The sequence below is a fragment of the Botryllus schlosseri genome, chromosome 6 (assembly GCF_051294905.1).
Source record: "Botryllus schlosseri isolate E-star chromosome 6, Bs_hap1, whole genome shotgun sequence".
Lineage (NCBI taxonomy): Eukaryota > Metazoa > Chordata > Ascidiacea > Stolidobranchia > Styelidae > Botryllus > Botryllus schlosseri.
The window spans coordinates 26045386-26062480 of NC_137241.1; the positions used below are offsets into that span (position 1 = coordinate 26045386).

The 17095-nt window shown below is 39.8% G+C and overlaps 1 protein-coding gene across 1 annotated transcript in view; it reads left to right on the plus strand.

Annotated features, from left to right (window-relative positions):
* Positions 1-572: 572 nt before the first annotated feature.
* Positions 573-17095, plus strand: part of LOC145440496 (kynurenine formamidase-like) — a 29167-nt gene continuing 12644 nt past the window's right edge. The window contains exon 1 of the mRNA XM_080318116.1: positions 573-787. Within this exon, the coding sequence (XP_080174242.1) occupies positions 577-787 (211 nt within the window). The 5' untranslated portion in view covers positions 573-576. The remainder of the gene's footprint in view (positions 788-17095) is intronic.

A 17095-nucleotide genomic window follows, 5' to 3' on the forward strand; every position in this document is an offset into this window, starting at 1 on the left:
CTTGGTGTGGCGATATTGCTGCGTATCTGCGCCCATCAAAAATTGGCGACGTGCTACCTTCGCTCGCAAATTAAGGAAGCGAAAGCCTATACATTTGCAATTGGGTCGAACAGTGAGGCAAATGAGATACATGGTAACGCAGTAGCAAATCACGCTTCAACGAGCGGAAATATACGTAGTTCTTCAGGGCATAGATCTAGATGACGTCACTCTGAAGTCTACCAAGCAATTATTATTGATGTATAATTGGACATCAGCCAAGGCTGTGTCCACAAAAAAGTTCGTGTGGCATCTAAAAATAGCACATTGAACGCTCTCGTATTCGACATTTCATGCTGGTGACGTCATATTTTGTAATACGATTATTGATATACGATATTTCTTTTAAATTCTCTACTGGTTGCTGACGATTATCCCTGACGAGTGTCAGCCGAAAACATTCGGGTTCATTTCATTGTGAATAAACTACTCAATAGTAAATGCAGCATTGTGTAGTGCATAAATAAGGCGTGAGAAAGATATCAAGACCTTAATTGTAAAAATCTGTAGTATAACCGGTATTTATCGTTGATTGCGATGCATATGAAAATAATCGCATTTATGAAATATAAAGAAATGAATCGTTTGCAGATTCATACCAAGACTTTGTGTTTCCTGCGAGAAGAGATATATTCTCACTATATATTGCATTCTGAAAGAAACAAGATGTATGTGGTCGGTTTCTTCGCTTCAGTGCTCCTTTTGGTCGCTATGGACGCAGCTGTTGCATTTCCTCGTCGAAATTTAAGTATGTGATTCTTGTTGGTATTTTTGGTCACTCCACACTACACCTATCCAATGTCCAGGTATGAGGCTTACTAGTTAAGTGATGATATATAGCTATAATAAATCAAGTGTATATTCGTTTGATTCGTTTTAGTTATGTAACCTATTCGAAATGGCATGGTTGTAGCCAGGGCTTTGGAGCCGGAGCCGGAGCCCCGGAGCCGTGCATTTTTACCGGAGCTGGAGCCGGAGCCGGAGCTCTACATAAAATTCAGCCGGATCCGGAGCTGGAGCTAGTTATTTGAGGGGTAGCTCTGGCTCCGACGTATTTCATAAGATGCTATTATAAATACAAAAACCATATCTGTTGAGTTCACAAAATTCAACAGCAGGCCTTTGCGAAATTAAGAATCTTTTCCTCTTTGGCGCTACCTTTTCCGACTAACAATGTTCCTGGGGATTTAACAGCAGAGCAGTCATATGTTCAATGTTCAATTTTCAAACATGAGTGCCCAACCTTGGTATGTTGGATATGCCTGTGAATATTGTGGGTATTCGGCATACCCGCAATTTCATTATCAGCACAACCTTGTTGGCCAATCGTACGGTTCGAAAATAATGATCACTATGTATTACGCGAAATGAGAGAGAGCATAAAACGGGATTTCGTTGCACATGTTGATATGACGGTCACGAGCCGATAAATTCCATCTCTTCGTTGCTATGAATCGGATGAGCAAATACTCGCTCTTTCGTGATAGCTCTTTAATCAGGCCGCGAAATTGGACAGTGTTATTGAGTATGCAATTATGCATGCGAATTAGAATTCATTACTGCGCATGCTCGTCATTCACTCGAGTAAGGATTTTCGAGCGTTAATAGGGGATGGCAGAAGAGTATAGCCCAGGGGTGGGCAAACTTTTGAGCTCGCGGGCCGCATTCAACATCTGAATCAATTTGCGGGCCGCACTATATAAAATTAGGATTATATAAACCAAAACACAATATTGATATTTGATTATATGGTGAGGACATGGAGATAATATACATGCTTATTTAAAACAAGCCAAACATTACTTTGATGATATCGTAAGCGCGTCAGAAACATATAGTGGCGAGATTTCATAGGCTGGCGGACCTCAACAACCAATTTGTCAAAACTATAGAGATGAAAGTCGGTTGGCCCCATTCTTAGATCAGAATTGAATTTTAAATCTGTGAGCAGCGATCTATTCATAGATTTACCAATTCCCTTTTTGGTTCAGTTCCAGGACACACAATGCTGACAGCATCATAACCATGTTAGCTTCCAACACGCTTCTACTATGTGTAGATAAAATATAAATACCCCAATTCTACGCATACAGACAACGAATCTACCTAAGACACGCCCGAATCGTTATTTTGTAATCACAGCACTGAAATAATTAGAAATGGAGTGGCCAATCAGGAATCCCACTCGTGATCCAAATTATGTCAATCTCGTTGTAGCTATCCCGCTGTGATAAGTATTTACCTTAGATCAGCGGTTCTCAAACTTTTTAAGACTCCCCCCCCCCCTTATGATGGTGAAAGATTTCGCGCCCCCTTGTCGTCATATCACAAACCGACTGTGTTTGAGAGATTTTACAGTATGTAATTAAGACTAAAAAATACAGAGCAATAACTATTAATTGGATGTATATCGCGCGGAGCTCGAAAAAAAATTCAGTTGAGCTCAGCTTCGCGCCCCCTTCAGATGCTTTCACGCCTCCAAGGGGCGGGGGGGGGGGGGTCTCGCCCACCAGTTTGAGAACCACTGTCTTAGAATTATCATGGTGAAATATACTAAAAAAGAGTTAATCCAGTCCCTGCATTAATTCGATTTTTAGTACGCGTTTTATCAATATTTTTAAAAAGTTTCTTTAGACTCTCGCGGGCAGTAGTTTGCCCACCCCTGGTATAGCCCAAAACGCCAGTAGTATAGTAGATCGCTCGTGATGTGCCTGGGGTTCTTATGGGTGGGGTGGCATGGTGCCGAGAAACCGGGGGTGGCATGGTGACCCTTATGTCTTACGGCGGGGGTGGCATGGTGCCATTGTGTCTTATGGCTGCGGTGGCATGGTTACCTTTTCGGGTATAGGCTGCGGCGGCATGCTAACGCGAAACTCATGGTCGCATGCTAACGTTTTGAGGTATAGGCTCCGGTCGCATGATAGCGTTACGGAGATAGGGATCGGTCGCATGCTAACGTATTCGGGTATAGGCTGCGGCGACATGCTAACGTGAAAACTCGTGGTGGCATGCTAATGTTTTTAGGTATAGGTGCGGCGACATGCTAACGTTTCAGTTATAGTGTGATGAAGTGTTGTGTCGACCCTCTCGGTGACATGATAGCGTTCTGGAGATAGGGATCGGTCGCATGCTAATGTTTTTAGGTATACGTGCGGTGACATGCTAACGACGATAATGTGTCTGTCATGTATTCTTACGGGATCTCTGGTGATGTGCCATTGTTTCTTATGGGTGCGGTCGTGAATCGTACTTTCTGGTATAGGCATCTCTCACACGGTGTTGAATATGTATCAAGTAAAGAGTCACGAGTATCGCTAAACAGGAAATTCACTAAACCGCAGTACAATGTGCGATTTTGAAAAGGATTATCGCGACCGCGTTTTGATATGTGTGACCCACTAACTACGTCCGCTTTGGAAACGCGATCTGTTGTGAGGATTTCGAGCGCGCACTATCGTATCGATTATTACACTAATCCAGTCAGTACTATTACATTCAGGAGTATTCAGTATTCAGCAGCGACACGAAAAGCGATCAACAAATAACCGCGTTCACAAGCTAACACTTCAAAAATGTGTGAAATAGTTTGCAAAACCCCGCGATCGCTGACAAGATAATGTCTCGGGCATAACCATTTTAGTGACTTGGTGTTAAAGACATACCGATCGCTCACAAGGTAATATTTCGGTACTTAGTTTGTCACAGAGCCGTCGCAGACGGTGATTCGAAAACCAACAATTTGACACTTTCTGGTGGTCGTTATATGTTTTGACACTTCGAACAGTGGGTGACTTTAGTTGCGCGATAAGAATTATGAGAATATTCAACCAATGTATCAATTTGCCAACTCGAAATGAAACTTACTACACAAACCAAGTTGATTCGTATCTGAATGTGTTAATTCGGTACAATTCTAATTATTTTGAGAAATCTTTTCGTGATCTTTTGATTCGACCATAACCCGAATATTACTGACGCCGACTATCAGCCACATTGAATTATTCGCACATTCCACGCCGCTGTTTTCGCACTTATAGAATCAATACCAACTATAATTCTACAAGAATCAAGAATCAAAGTATGTGCATTATACAGTTATTGTCTTTATCAACACGAAATCAAACTCTTAACAAAAACACGCATCTTATCACTCGTCAACTCTATCATGAAAATCCTCGAGTCCTTATCATCAAAAATGTTATAGCGCGGCGTCGGAATCCATTCGTGAGATGTACTAAAGGTAAATCCGGATAATCCAAAATGAAATATTTGGACTTTGACATAGTCTGAATCGAAATATATTGACAAACATGACTACCAACTTTGATCCAGGCACATTTCAAGATCATACTTTGAAACAATCCTTGAAACTTACAGCTCTATTCACGACTGAGTTTTCCGTTTATCAGTTTCAGTAAATACTATCGCGATATTTTAATGTGTTACTACACACAATAGAATCAATCAATGAAATAACACCTGTTGTAAATATTTCTAACTTGACAACCACTTGTGCATACCACGATCGACTTGTGACGCGATGAGTTAAATCGGAATATTTCAATCTATTTGTCGAAACCTTGAACAAACTATCAGGTTATTTTTTGTTGCAATCGAGTGAACGGAAATAGTATTACATCTTCCCATACACAAAAGAGTAAAATACAAAAAACCTTGTCAAGTCAACCCGTTTGTAACTTACCCAACCAAAACAAAAAGTATCCTTATGAAAAGTAGACAAGACTACGCAAGTAATCACTACAACCAACAAACATATCAAGTTCGGTTTTATGCATATACCACCAACTCGTCTTATTGGAATGTCAGCAACTCTTTACGGTCATAGTTACAACCACATTATCTAATTTACCCGACCAACTCGTCATGATCATTCCTGAAATCAACACAAACATGACCACTGACTTGAGTTAACCACAAAACAGCATCAAGTTTTAAATCCGCTTGCAGCTGACGGATTATTCGAATGCATCGATGGAGAATATTATTGAACTCGTCGGTATTGTTACTTCAACAAATTACACCGACTGCGAAAGTTAATATCGAATGGTAAGACTTGATCACATATTTATTGATCACAGACATGACAACATTACCGAGATTTTATAAACTAGTCATATTACTCTACACATCTACCAATATCAAAATGCGAGTCATCCAATTTTTCTACTAAAGTAACATTTCACTTTCGGATTCGGATTCGGTATAGTCATACAAATTGTATTAAATCAAACATCAAAACAAAAGGACTTTTTTAGTTCATTGAAATCAAATCATTCGTCTTCGACTTGTGCTTTTTTAGATTACCCGCGACAATTCGTTTCGAGTGAGTTGTAACCGAAGTCAAGATATCTTTGTGTCCACAGATATGGAAGATGAATATAGCTAATACAATCACGAATCGACGTTTCAGAGTATTTCACGGATGTAATAAACTTGTTAGTGTCGCCTATCTAAAAGTACGCACGCGTTCGATTTCCATACCGACTGTTGCGATGTTTAGGATTCACTTACAATAACCACGGGTGAGGATTTAACATCAATGTCGTTACTATCGGAATTCACAACAGAGAATTGAAACATTACACAGGGCGTGTTCCGACGCGGCACTGATGTCAATGAGTGGCGCTTTGTCAGGTGTCGGATCCTGTCTGCTGTACACTAAATCTGGCTCGGACTAGTCAAACCGTTGTGTATCAACTCTCTTCTGTTGTCAAATACAAGCAGTCCAAATGAATATACGGAACAGCTTGTTCAAAATACGAAGATACGTAAATGGTGAGATTCGCAAGATTGCTTGCTCGTCCGATAACAGTTGAATGGAGAAAGAAATAACAGCAACAGAGCAATATAAAGGTAAACGAGAACGGACGGCGCAACAATTAAATCAACCAATCATTAAATCAAACAAAACAATTAAGAGTCGAGGAGAATAACGGAATGCAAAAATAGGACAGTAACTAAAAACATGACTCGTCAAAACACTCCCCCACTTGACCGACTATGATCGGTCAACAGATTCTTTCATAATCTATCCAACTTCAAAAGACGAACGACTAGATGTAGAATTACTGCCGAACCCGCTAATGTCGAGACAATTGCTTTTATTAGGTGATAGCTTCAATGAACCAGCTAGATCACGAGTTACAAAGCTCTTCTGGGAAAAAGAGTCAAACGCGATTCTAACCGGTTTACCATCACGATTGTGGTTGATCCGTCCCGACGCAGTAGGCAATATTGTGTTTGAATCTGAATCCCGCAATGCAGAGGTGGAACCGTCAATAGTTGTTACCATACACTTGGAACCGATCGATGGCTCCGCAGAAACGTGTAGCAATTTGTGGTGGGTTTTCCCACAACCAGTGACGGTACAACGCTCCTTGCATTGATGAAAGTGTTTCGGGTGGCCTTTGTGTCCTTTCGGTGCTAAGCATCTAAAACACACTTTCCCAGGCTTCAAAACCAAGTCAGCCAATCGCTGGGCTGAAGTCAATTTCAAGAATCTGTAACAATCTTTCAATAGATGAGGTTTGTAGCAATAGGCACAAGATAATGGACGAGATTGAATGACGAGAGACTGGACTGAAAACGATTGATCAGGTTTCTCGGTATCACAACTAACCCGTTCATCTTTATGCTGCGACTTATCACAAGTATAAGCAGAGCGGCTTCCATCACGCGACTTATGTAGAGATTCCATCGTCGCCAACTCGGTTGTTAAAAACTCAAACAAAATACCAGAATCAGGAACCTCATCGGCTTCGATCAAGGGACTGGTTTTCCTGATCCAACGCTCACGCAACGTACCCGGCAACTGGGACTCTAGTACCTGCGTAAAGAGTTGGTCCCAAGAGACGTCATACTGCGATAGAATAGCCCTTTTCGCAGTAGCGGCATCGAGAAGTCGTCGGACATTGTCGATCTTAAATTCGACTTTCTCACCTTGCAGTAGGTCTTCGATGTGATTTCTCACGATCGCTTGCTTCTTTCCGTACCTTTTAAGAACGGCTTCTACTGCAGGCTCATAATTCACTGCCGTTGAGGGGAAACCATTGAGAAGGCCGGATGACGATCCTTTAAGAGCCGCCTTTAAATACGAGATTTTGTAGAACCGACTGACCTTTGGATTCTTATGAACCAGCGGCTCGAACGACTCCCAAAATGCAGTAAAGGTCAAAATGTCACCATTGAATGTAGGCGGCACTATTCCACTGGGGAGAGAACCGGCGGCTTTGTCAGCTTCCTCAGCAGCTTCAAGTGATGAAGACTTGGATTTGGCAAGAGGAATGTGAACAAAATATTTTTCTTTTGATCGATTCATGCCATCAATGATTTCGGTCTTCAAATCACCATCGTCAAGTTGGTCGATTTTTGAATCTACGAATGTCTTGAGATCGGTCATCGCTATTTCTACCGACTGTATGAAGACATTGATTTCTTCGACGGAGGTGGAATTCATACGTTTCTTTTCCAGAGCTTGCAAAGACTCCCAGAGTTCGGCATTCATGCGTCTGAATTTCCTTAAAATAACCGCAGGTAGACATGAAACTTCAATGTTTGCCGATGGATGGTTGGCGGACTTCTTGCCAGCGTCTTTCAAGATTTCGTACAAGCTAAGTCGGTCTTTCAATAACTCCTGGCGAATTTCTTCCAGCTGCAATTGAAACCGTCTTTCGCTTTCATCACGAACTTGTGCCTGTATTCTTTCGGCTTCCTCACGATCCAGAACATGTCTCTGCCTGAGCTCTTCGAGCTGCAACTGTAACTTGCGGTCGGTAGCTTCACGATCTAATTGCTGTTGGTGACGATCGAGATCCTGCTGATGCTTCATCATCTGCAAAATCATAACTAGTTCAGATGGACTCTCGGTGGTGGCCGAAGAGGAGGACTTCTGCTCGGTCTTCTGTGAAGGCTTGGTCAAATCATGGATTTTCCTTAATCGCTCCGTTAATACCGCCTTGCTCCCACTTGTAGTTTCGCAAAGATCTTGTAATTCGGATCGTAAATCGTCGACCGTCATCTTGGCTAATGACTTCCAAGTCGGTGCTAGGGTTGGAGACTTGCGGGAATCCGTTGGAGACTTCACAAGAGACATCACTCAAAAGTATGGAAACTATTTAGATGTTAGCAGATTTAGTGCCAAGCAGAGTCGATCGATCTTCGTTGGGCAGCAGAGTCTTGAATGTAGACTAATACCATGCGGCGCCTGAATTGAAGAGCGTATCGACAGTATCGGCTTTAATTGGCTTCTTGCGAATTGTTCCGACGCGGCACTGATGTCAATGAGTGGCGCTTTGTCAGGTGTCGGATCCTGTCTGCTGTACACTAAATCTGGCTCGGACTAGTCAAACCGTTGTGTATCAACTCTCTTCTGTTGTCAAATACAAGCAGTCCAAATGAATATACGGAACAGCTTGTTCAAAATACGAAGATACGTAAATGGTGAGATTCGCAAGATTGCTTGCTCGTCCGATAACAGTTGAATGGAGAAAGAAATAACAGCAACAGAGCAATATAAAGGTAAATGAGAACGGACGGCGCAACAATTAAATCAACCAATCATTAAATCAAACAAAACAATTAAGAGTCGAGGAGAATAACGGAATGCAAAAATAGGACAGTAACTAAAAACATGACTCGTCAAAACAGGGCGAAAATATCTCTTTGATATCAAAGCACTACACCAAGTACACGATTAATACTCAACTCCGCTCACACTTTTCTATAATACGTGCTAAATGTAAAATATCACGAGGTCGCACTCTAAGACTTTGATCATTACAAAAGTAAATTGGAATATGTTTGCTAGATGCATTCAAATCAGCTAGAAATGTCTGGTGCACAACAATCGTAATATCGAGGAAGTACTTGCTACACTATAATTCACTAAACGTGTTTTGTATTGTTGTTCATTTGTAGTATTGATTGTTTTTGAACCCTCAAATAATAATTCCCGACATGAAACTAAGCCGCCGAAAGTCGTTACCATCACAAAGAAACAATTTACACGATGTTTGCCAAATGTATCCTATAGTTAGGTGTACTGGAATTATTTGTAAAACACACTCTGGTAAAGAAATCGAAAAGATATCCTACACCTAAATCTGATAAAACCATTTTGCACTTTGTGTTCGTCAGTAGTATCCATTTGAATTTTTCCATTTCCTCTCGTCAAAGTAGATGTAATCATAGTCGCTAAAGAACTTACTTGGATGTGTTTGAATTCTAGACATAGTTCTAATTTACTCGACACAAGACCCAAGAACAACCGTAGTTTACAACCGTGCACACATATCCAAAATATCGCACACTCCGCTATTCCTAAAGTACAAACACCCGATACAAAATATTAGCCTACTTGTTGTGTTGTTGCGGCATCATCTTCACAATATCACCCTCAATACAAATGATGTTTATGTGTAACATGCTATTGATTTGAATCACACCCACCTGACGGAGGAGGATTTACTCAATCTTCACAAAATGGATATTGACCAACATCACATCATCGGATTGTATCTATTTTGCTGGATATGGGTTATGTTAATTTAACAGTAAACAAATTTCACCCTCTTGGATTATGAACTCAATGCGTTAGCAGTCATTCAATATTTTGTTTGTGTCAACTAGTTACTTTGTATGTTACTCCACAACTCTTACAAAAGTACGAAGGATATTAACATCACACTAAGTAATTAACTTTACTCGATATTCTCGCATTACGAAACTAAAGAATGGTTGGTTAGACTCTACAAACTGTTTCGATATCACAAGACCTTTATTGTCGGAATGGGTGTTCATGTATCTTAATAATCAAATAGTTCAACACAGAACTAGTACTAACAGAAACATCAGAGAGTTGTTTACACAAAAGTTTGTATGTGTACAGTATGCGAATACCATGTGTAAGTCCAGCACAATTGCGGTATCCATCCTAGTTTAGTTAACACAAATTTATTACAACGGGGGCACGTAAACTTTCGTGAAAGAAAAGCATACTCACTACCAGAGGGTTATGTCAATGCCATAGCAGTACCCCAACAACAAAGTACATATGTTTTCTAGTCACGGTCCTTACATCTTTCACATAGATCAATCTACTTTGCTAACGAAAAGTGCTGAGTCATCACATGATCGCCCTCAAACAAAACAGCTAGTAGATATTATCATTCAAAAAATTCCTAACCCTTTACACACCAGTGACAAATCATACAACGAATATGTTTTGTGGGTCGAATTGTTGTTCAGTGTCAAGTCTACCTGTTGAAACTTACATTAAAACAACACAGTCACAATTCAATTAAAACCACGAATCTATTTTCATTTCGTCACATACAGAAAAATAAATTTTCTTTCCCCAACACATACTTGTAACCAATCGCTTTCATTAAACACACAACTTCATAAAAGTATTTACTTTCTACAACATAGACATTCCGATGTAGTCAAGAAATATTTTTATTAATCAAAATCATCGACTTCTGTTTACGGTGTTAGTGTGTGCATGTCATACACGTGGGGCCCGTATTAAAATGGACACGACACAACTGAATGTAAGGAGATAGAAGTCTATCGCATAGATTTACATGTGGTCTTCGCTACGGTTTCAAAAAAAACGAATCATCTCTTTTGCATTGATCTAGACCGAGCAAGTTAGTTAATGACCATGATTGTGTTTGTCATATGCGAATGATAGGGTTACTGTCAAATCTACATACAACAACCTTCTGGCACTCATAATAGCAATTTCATTCTCTCCCTTCGCAGTCATATACCCCCCAACTCGGCTTTTTTGTTCATCGACAGCTGCGTTTAACAAGACCAACGACACTGAACCCACGACGTTTACCTATGTAAAATTACCACTTTCACTTGGCAGTCCGTCGTTTACCTGGCTAAACATATCATTTTCACTTGGAAATCTATTTTTTCCCAGAGTAAGAAACCTTTTTCACTTGGAAATCTATTTTTTCCCTGGGTAACAAACCTTTTTCACTTGGAAATATATATTTTTCCCCGGGTAACAAACCTTTTTCGCTTGGTGATCCGTCGTTTACCTGAGTAAAAATATCATTTTCCTTTGGGGATCTGGCGTTTACCCAGTGTAACAATACATTTTCTCTTGGTCATCTAGCTTTTCCTAGAGTAACAAAACCATTTTCATTTTGAAATCTGACAAACACACCTGACAATTTGATATTTTTGTATATTGTTACAACGGATAGCGACAAAATATACACCAACAACAACTCCAATACATTTGTGTAATCGTATATTCACTTGTGCTGATGCAACCCATCAAAATCATCGGTTACCCACGTGCAATGTGCTGTTGTACATCGACGTTTATGTTTTTGGAAAATTGGACAATAGGCCTCGATAGTTCTGTGATGTCCGGGTTCGTGCTTTGGATTTTCCAGAGTCAAAATGTCTGAATAAAACACCTCCTTGACGATGGTTGGTATGTGGATAACGGTGTTCGGAAAACGGTTGGATTTATGTCACCCATCGCGATAACAATTCCAGGTCGAGATTTCCCCCGCGTGTTTACTATATTGTGTCTTTATTGGTCATGTATGTCTCGACATTCAGTTTGAAATCGGAAACCCTGATAAAGTATGTAACCGGATCCGGATATCAACTCTGAATTGATAAACCAATGAACAATATTCAAAGTAAACATGTTACACCCTGTGTTTCCACGAAAAAATACCATCCAGACACACGTCGCGCTTGTTTGCCCACATCAGTATACGCGTAAATGGAGGTGTGTGACATTGCATGCAATGTGTTGGTATACAAACATCGATCCACAGACATTATCATAGCCGGTAGTTTTGATGTAGATCGAATGTCATCACACCCGATAACAATGTCATACCAATAAGCCACATTGCAATGACTCTGAGTCCGCGCTATTACATCGATATTTCGGCACCATTCACTGATTTACGCGATGGTGTTATCGTGTTGTAACATTACAAGATAGTCATGGCCCTATCTCCGGACAGACCACCCAGACCAATTGGATACATCGGTCAATATCCATCGTGTTGTCGACACCGAAGTTTTCTGCTGAGACTGCAGCGTTTGACCAAGGTGAACTATCGAATCACGGGTGCTCGAAATGATTGCGATAAGTCTTTCAGTCACGATGCATGGATGTCGCTACTCCCACATAACGACTCCAGATAAATATCGTGCAAATCTCGGACTGATACTGTGATCCAATGAGGTGTGTTTCTGTGAAATGAAGACTGCAATCGTACACCACAATAGAACACTACCTCGTGATTTCACACGCTATCATAAAACACATCATCGTAAGGGTCCAGTTCGTCCGGTGACATTTCGAAACGGTCATCGCCACAAGAAATCGAGGTTGCGCTCGTCATATCGGTAACATTTTGACCACAAGGCTATTGACGTCGATTCTGTTGGTCATGTCAATCCGTTTCACAATCCACCGTTTTTCAAGTCCCCGCATCATAGTGTTACGACACAGGCAAGATGCATCGGTTGAAATAATAAAACACGGGAGGCACACTTTGGTGTTATTTGACATGGATTTTACACCCGACGAACCTCACATTCGAGCGATGCATTGGAATGACGCTTGTATTATTGACGTAGAAGGAACAGAAATGTATCGATTTATTGGTTTCGTACATATCCAACAAAAACCAGGGTATGTGATTGTGCGTGGTTCGCATATTCGACTGTGAACGCTCTATTGGTATATGCTGTATAGTTCACTTTCACCGTCGTGCGAATAACCCATGTTACGGTTCGATGTTTGTGTGTCTGTATGTCGCGCTTCAGATTGACTCAGAGTCATTGCAATGTGGCTTATTGGTATGACATTGTTATCGGGTGTGATGACATTCGATCTACATCAAAACTACCGGCTATGATAATGTCTGTGGATCGATGTTTGTATACCAACACATTGCATGCAATGTCACACACCTCCATTTACGCGTATACTGATGTGGGCAAACAAGCGCGACGTGTGTCTGGATGGTATTTTTTCGTGGAAACACAGGGTGTAACATGTTTACTTTGAATATTGTTCATTGGTTTATCGATTCAGAGTTGATATCCGGATCCGGTTACATACTTTATCAGGGTTTCCGATTTCAAACTGAATGTCGAGACATACATGACCAATAAAGACACAATATAGTAAACACGCGGGGGAAAACTCGACCTGGAATTGTTATCGCGATGGGTGACATAAATCCAACCGTTTTCCGAACACCGTTATCCACATACCAACCATCGTCAAGGAGGTGTTTTATTCAGACATTTTGACTCTGGAAAATCCAAAGCACGAACCCGGACATCACAGAACTATCGAAGCCTATTGTCCAATTTTCCAAAACATGCATTTCGGTGTACAAGAGCATATTGTATGTAGTTAACCGATGATATTGATGTGATACGACTGATGGGGGTATACTCTGAAACCGGTGGTCCGTGTATATTTCCGTCACTGTTCGTTGTAATCTATTTCAAACTATCGTCAATACAACAAATACCAAATTGTCAGGTGTGTTTGTCAGATTTCAAAATGAAAATGGTTTTGTTACTCTAGGAAAAGCTAGATGGCCAAGAGAAAATGTATTGTTACACTGGGTAAACGCCAGATCTCCAAAGGAAAATGATATTTTTACTCAGGTAAACGGTGGATCGCCAAGTGAAAATGGTTTGTTGCTCAGGGAAAAAATATATTTCCAAGTTAAAAAGGTTTGTTACCCAGAGAAAAAATATATTTCCAAGTGAAAAAGGTTTGTTGTTCAGGGAAAAAATATATTTCCAAGTGAAAAAGGTTTGTAACCCAGGGAAAAAATATATTTCCAAAGGAAAAGGGGTTTGTTACTCTAGGAAACGATAGACCCTCAAGGGAAAATGTATTGCTACTCTGAGTAAACGATAAATCCCCAAAGGACAATGATATTTTTTACTCTGGTACCGCCTGACCTCCAGGTGAAAATGGTAATTTTACTTGGGTAGGTATCGTATGTTTAGTGTCGTTGGTATTGTTAAACGTTGTCGCCAGTAGCCGTTGGTATACTATTACGAGTGTGAAAAGGATTTGCACTCCCTGTGCAGAGTATCGCGATAGTGAACATATTTTTCGCGTGACGAAACAAGATCGCTGTTTAAATGTTAATGCATACATTTCGATTACCGAGTTGTTGTACAATAGAGATGACTCTACATTAGAACACGCTGTGTGCTTCGATTAAAACCACAAGACTACATGTAAATATATTCGCACAACTCGATGATGTTGATATAGTGTTACTAAAATTAATTATTATGTATTTACACTACATAAAATAACAATTCATGTCGCAGTAAGTTTCTTGAACTCGTGCTTGATGAAAACGAATGGCCACAAGTATGCTTTTGTGTTTGAGTGAAAAATAATTATTTAGAATAGTGACAGTTTGTGACCACTGACCAGCGAATGCAAATCGACCATGATATAACAATATACGCTTTCGTCAACATAACGACTTGATGCAGGAGACACACGTTAAAGTTTTTTTTCAATAACTCGATCCTCAAGACTTTTTACTTGTACGATGTACCGTGATTGAGGGAAAAATAATTATTTAGAGTAGTGACATTTTGTGACCAACGAATACAAATCGATCATGATATTACAATATACGCTTTCGTCAACATAACAACTTGGCGTAGAAACACTTTCACTTTTTTTGAATAACTGGATTCTCGAGACTTGGTACTTGTACGATGTACCGTTGGTGTGCAAACTATAACGACCATTTTTTGCTAGTATGTTTTAGTTGTATTGTTGTGAGGACAACCATGTGATGACCCAGCACTTTTCGTTAGCAAAGTAGATTGACTGGTGTGTAAGATGTAAGTACCGTAACTAGAAAACATATGTACTCTGTTGTTGGAGTAGCTGATTTATTGCTATGACATGGACATATCCTGAAGCCTTGGTTGGTTTGTTGTCTTACGAAAGATGAGGCGACCTCGGTGTCGTAAATTGTGTTAACTAAACTCGGATTGATACCATAATTGTACTGAACTTACACATGGTATTCACATACTGTACACTTACAAACTTTTGTGTAAACAACTCTGATGTTTCTGTTAATACTAGTTCTGTGTTGAACTATTTGATTATTAAGATACATGAACATCCATTCCGACAATAAAGGTCTTGAGGTATCGAAACAGTTTGAAAGCGTCACCAATCATTGTACAGATTCGTAGCATGGGAATATCGAGTATTTCTGTGTGCCATGAATATATTTCATATACCTTTGGTAAGAAATGAGTTGCGTGGGGTAATCATACACAACCTACAAAAGTTAAACTTGTAGCGTTTGATTGCCTACTTTTTATCAATGTCTTTGTGATGTTAAAAGACGGCTGAGTTTACATTTACATTAAGCGGAGAAACTCAAGTAATATGAGTATCAATATGATTGGTATATTATTTTTCGCGATATGCAACCAATCTTCTAAGCATAACTTGTCAAAAATTTATCATGTCATAGAAACGCCGGTTGTTACGAATTCGAAAGAAATGTACTTCGATTATCACGATGATGGAAATTAAGATCAACGCAGTATTTCGGAGGTGGATGTGTATCGTTTGGTATGTTCACCAATCACTAAATTTCGGTTAGTTAAACGATACATTTACAAGTTTACCGAAATCTTGATTTACAAATGACAGCTTGATGATGTAACGCTCAACCACTCAAATGTGTTCATTGCAAAGTATTTGACACAAACAAAATATCGAATGGAGACCAACACATTGGTTTCATTTCCGAGTGAGTGAAAATTGTTTTCTGCTGGACCTATATGATTTACATTTAGAAAAACGATCTACACCGATTAGGTGACACTGTTTAATATCCAACGAGTGAGTGAAATTTCTTAGGGGTTTGATTTATCGAGTTAACTGCCAGCGATTCAATCACATCCAAGTAACGTATTTTAGTGGCCGAGTATTGTGACGAATGACAATGAGGAAATTTCCAATTTCTCTGATCGTGTGTGTTACACAATTAGTTCTAGTACGCATTCAGTGAACATCGTACAAATTGACAACAACTGCCCTTACATGATGACAATTATTCTGGAGGTTCAAATCGATATCGCTACAATGAACAGCAATACAAACACATTTTTGTAGATTTCAGTGTAGCACATACTTCGATATTGCTGTTATGGGTTTTGTATTAACCAAGACCAGTTGAACAGAATCCATCCAGTAAAGATACCTCTATTTACTTTTTTGATGATCAAAGTCTTAGAGTGCGACCTCGTAATGTTTTTGCATTTCACGCATTTTCGACAGAGAGTGTGAACAGAGTTTAACACAGATTAAATGACACCGCCCCGGAGCCCAAAGTGATATTTTCGTACTGCGTAATGTGGGTATTTTTCAATTCGATGTCGCAGATTCCGACAATAAAGTATTGCACCGGTTGTTAATCAGCAAACGAAATTGTTGTTTCACAACATCGCTTGCAGGGTGAGGGTGAGACGTCACCTCATCATTGATCCCCATACTTACAAGGCACCGGTTGAGCGATAGGGTGTGTTTTTGGGGATTCCCCTTGTCTCACCCTCACCCTACAAGCGATGTTGTGAATATAACACCATCGTTCGATTGTAAGAAATGAATTCTCAACTACGTTGGTCGGACTTTCAAATCTTGTATACTCAAACATATTATGTTAATCTCAAGTCGCCGACACTGAGAAGTAATTACTTTTGTCTTACAAAATATACCGAGTAGTAATTAGTTTGTCTTGCAGAATATACCGCGTAGTAATTCCTCTATCTTACAGAATAGTAACGACTTTTCAAGTTGAATAAAAAAAGATGTGTATGGATATGAATACAACCAAGCTTGTTATGAATTTTAGGTTTTAGTGATTGTATGGATTCGTGTATGTTTGGCTGTTTTTCATACTGATACTGTTTGAGTTGGTCGGGTAAGTTACAAACGGATTTACTTGACAATGTTTTCGTG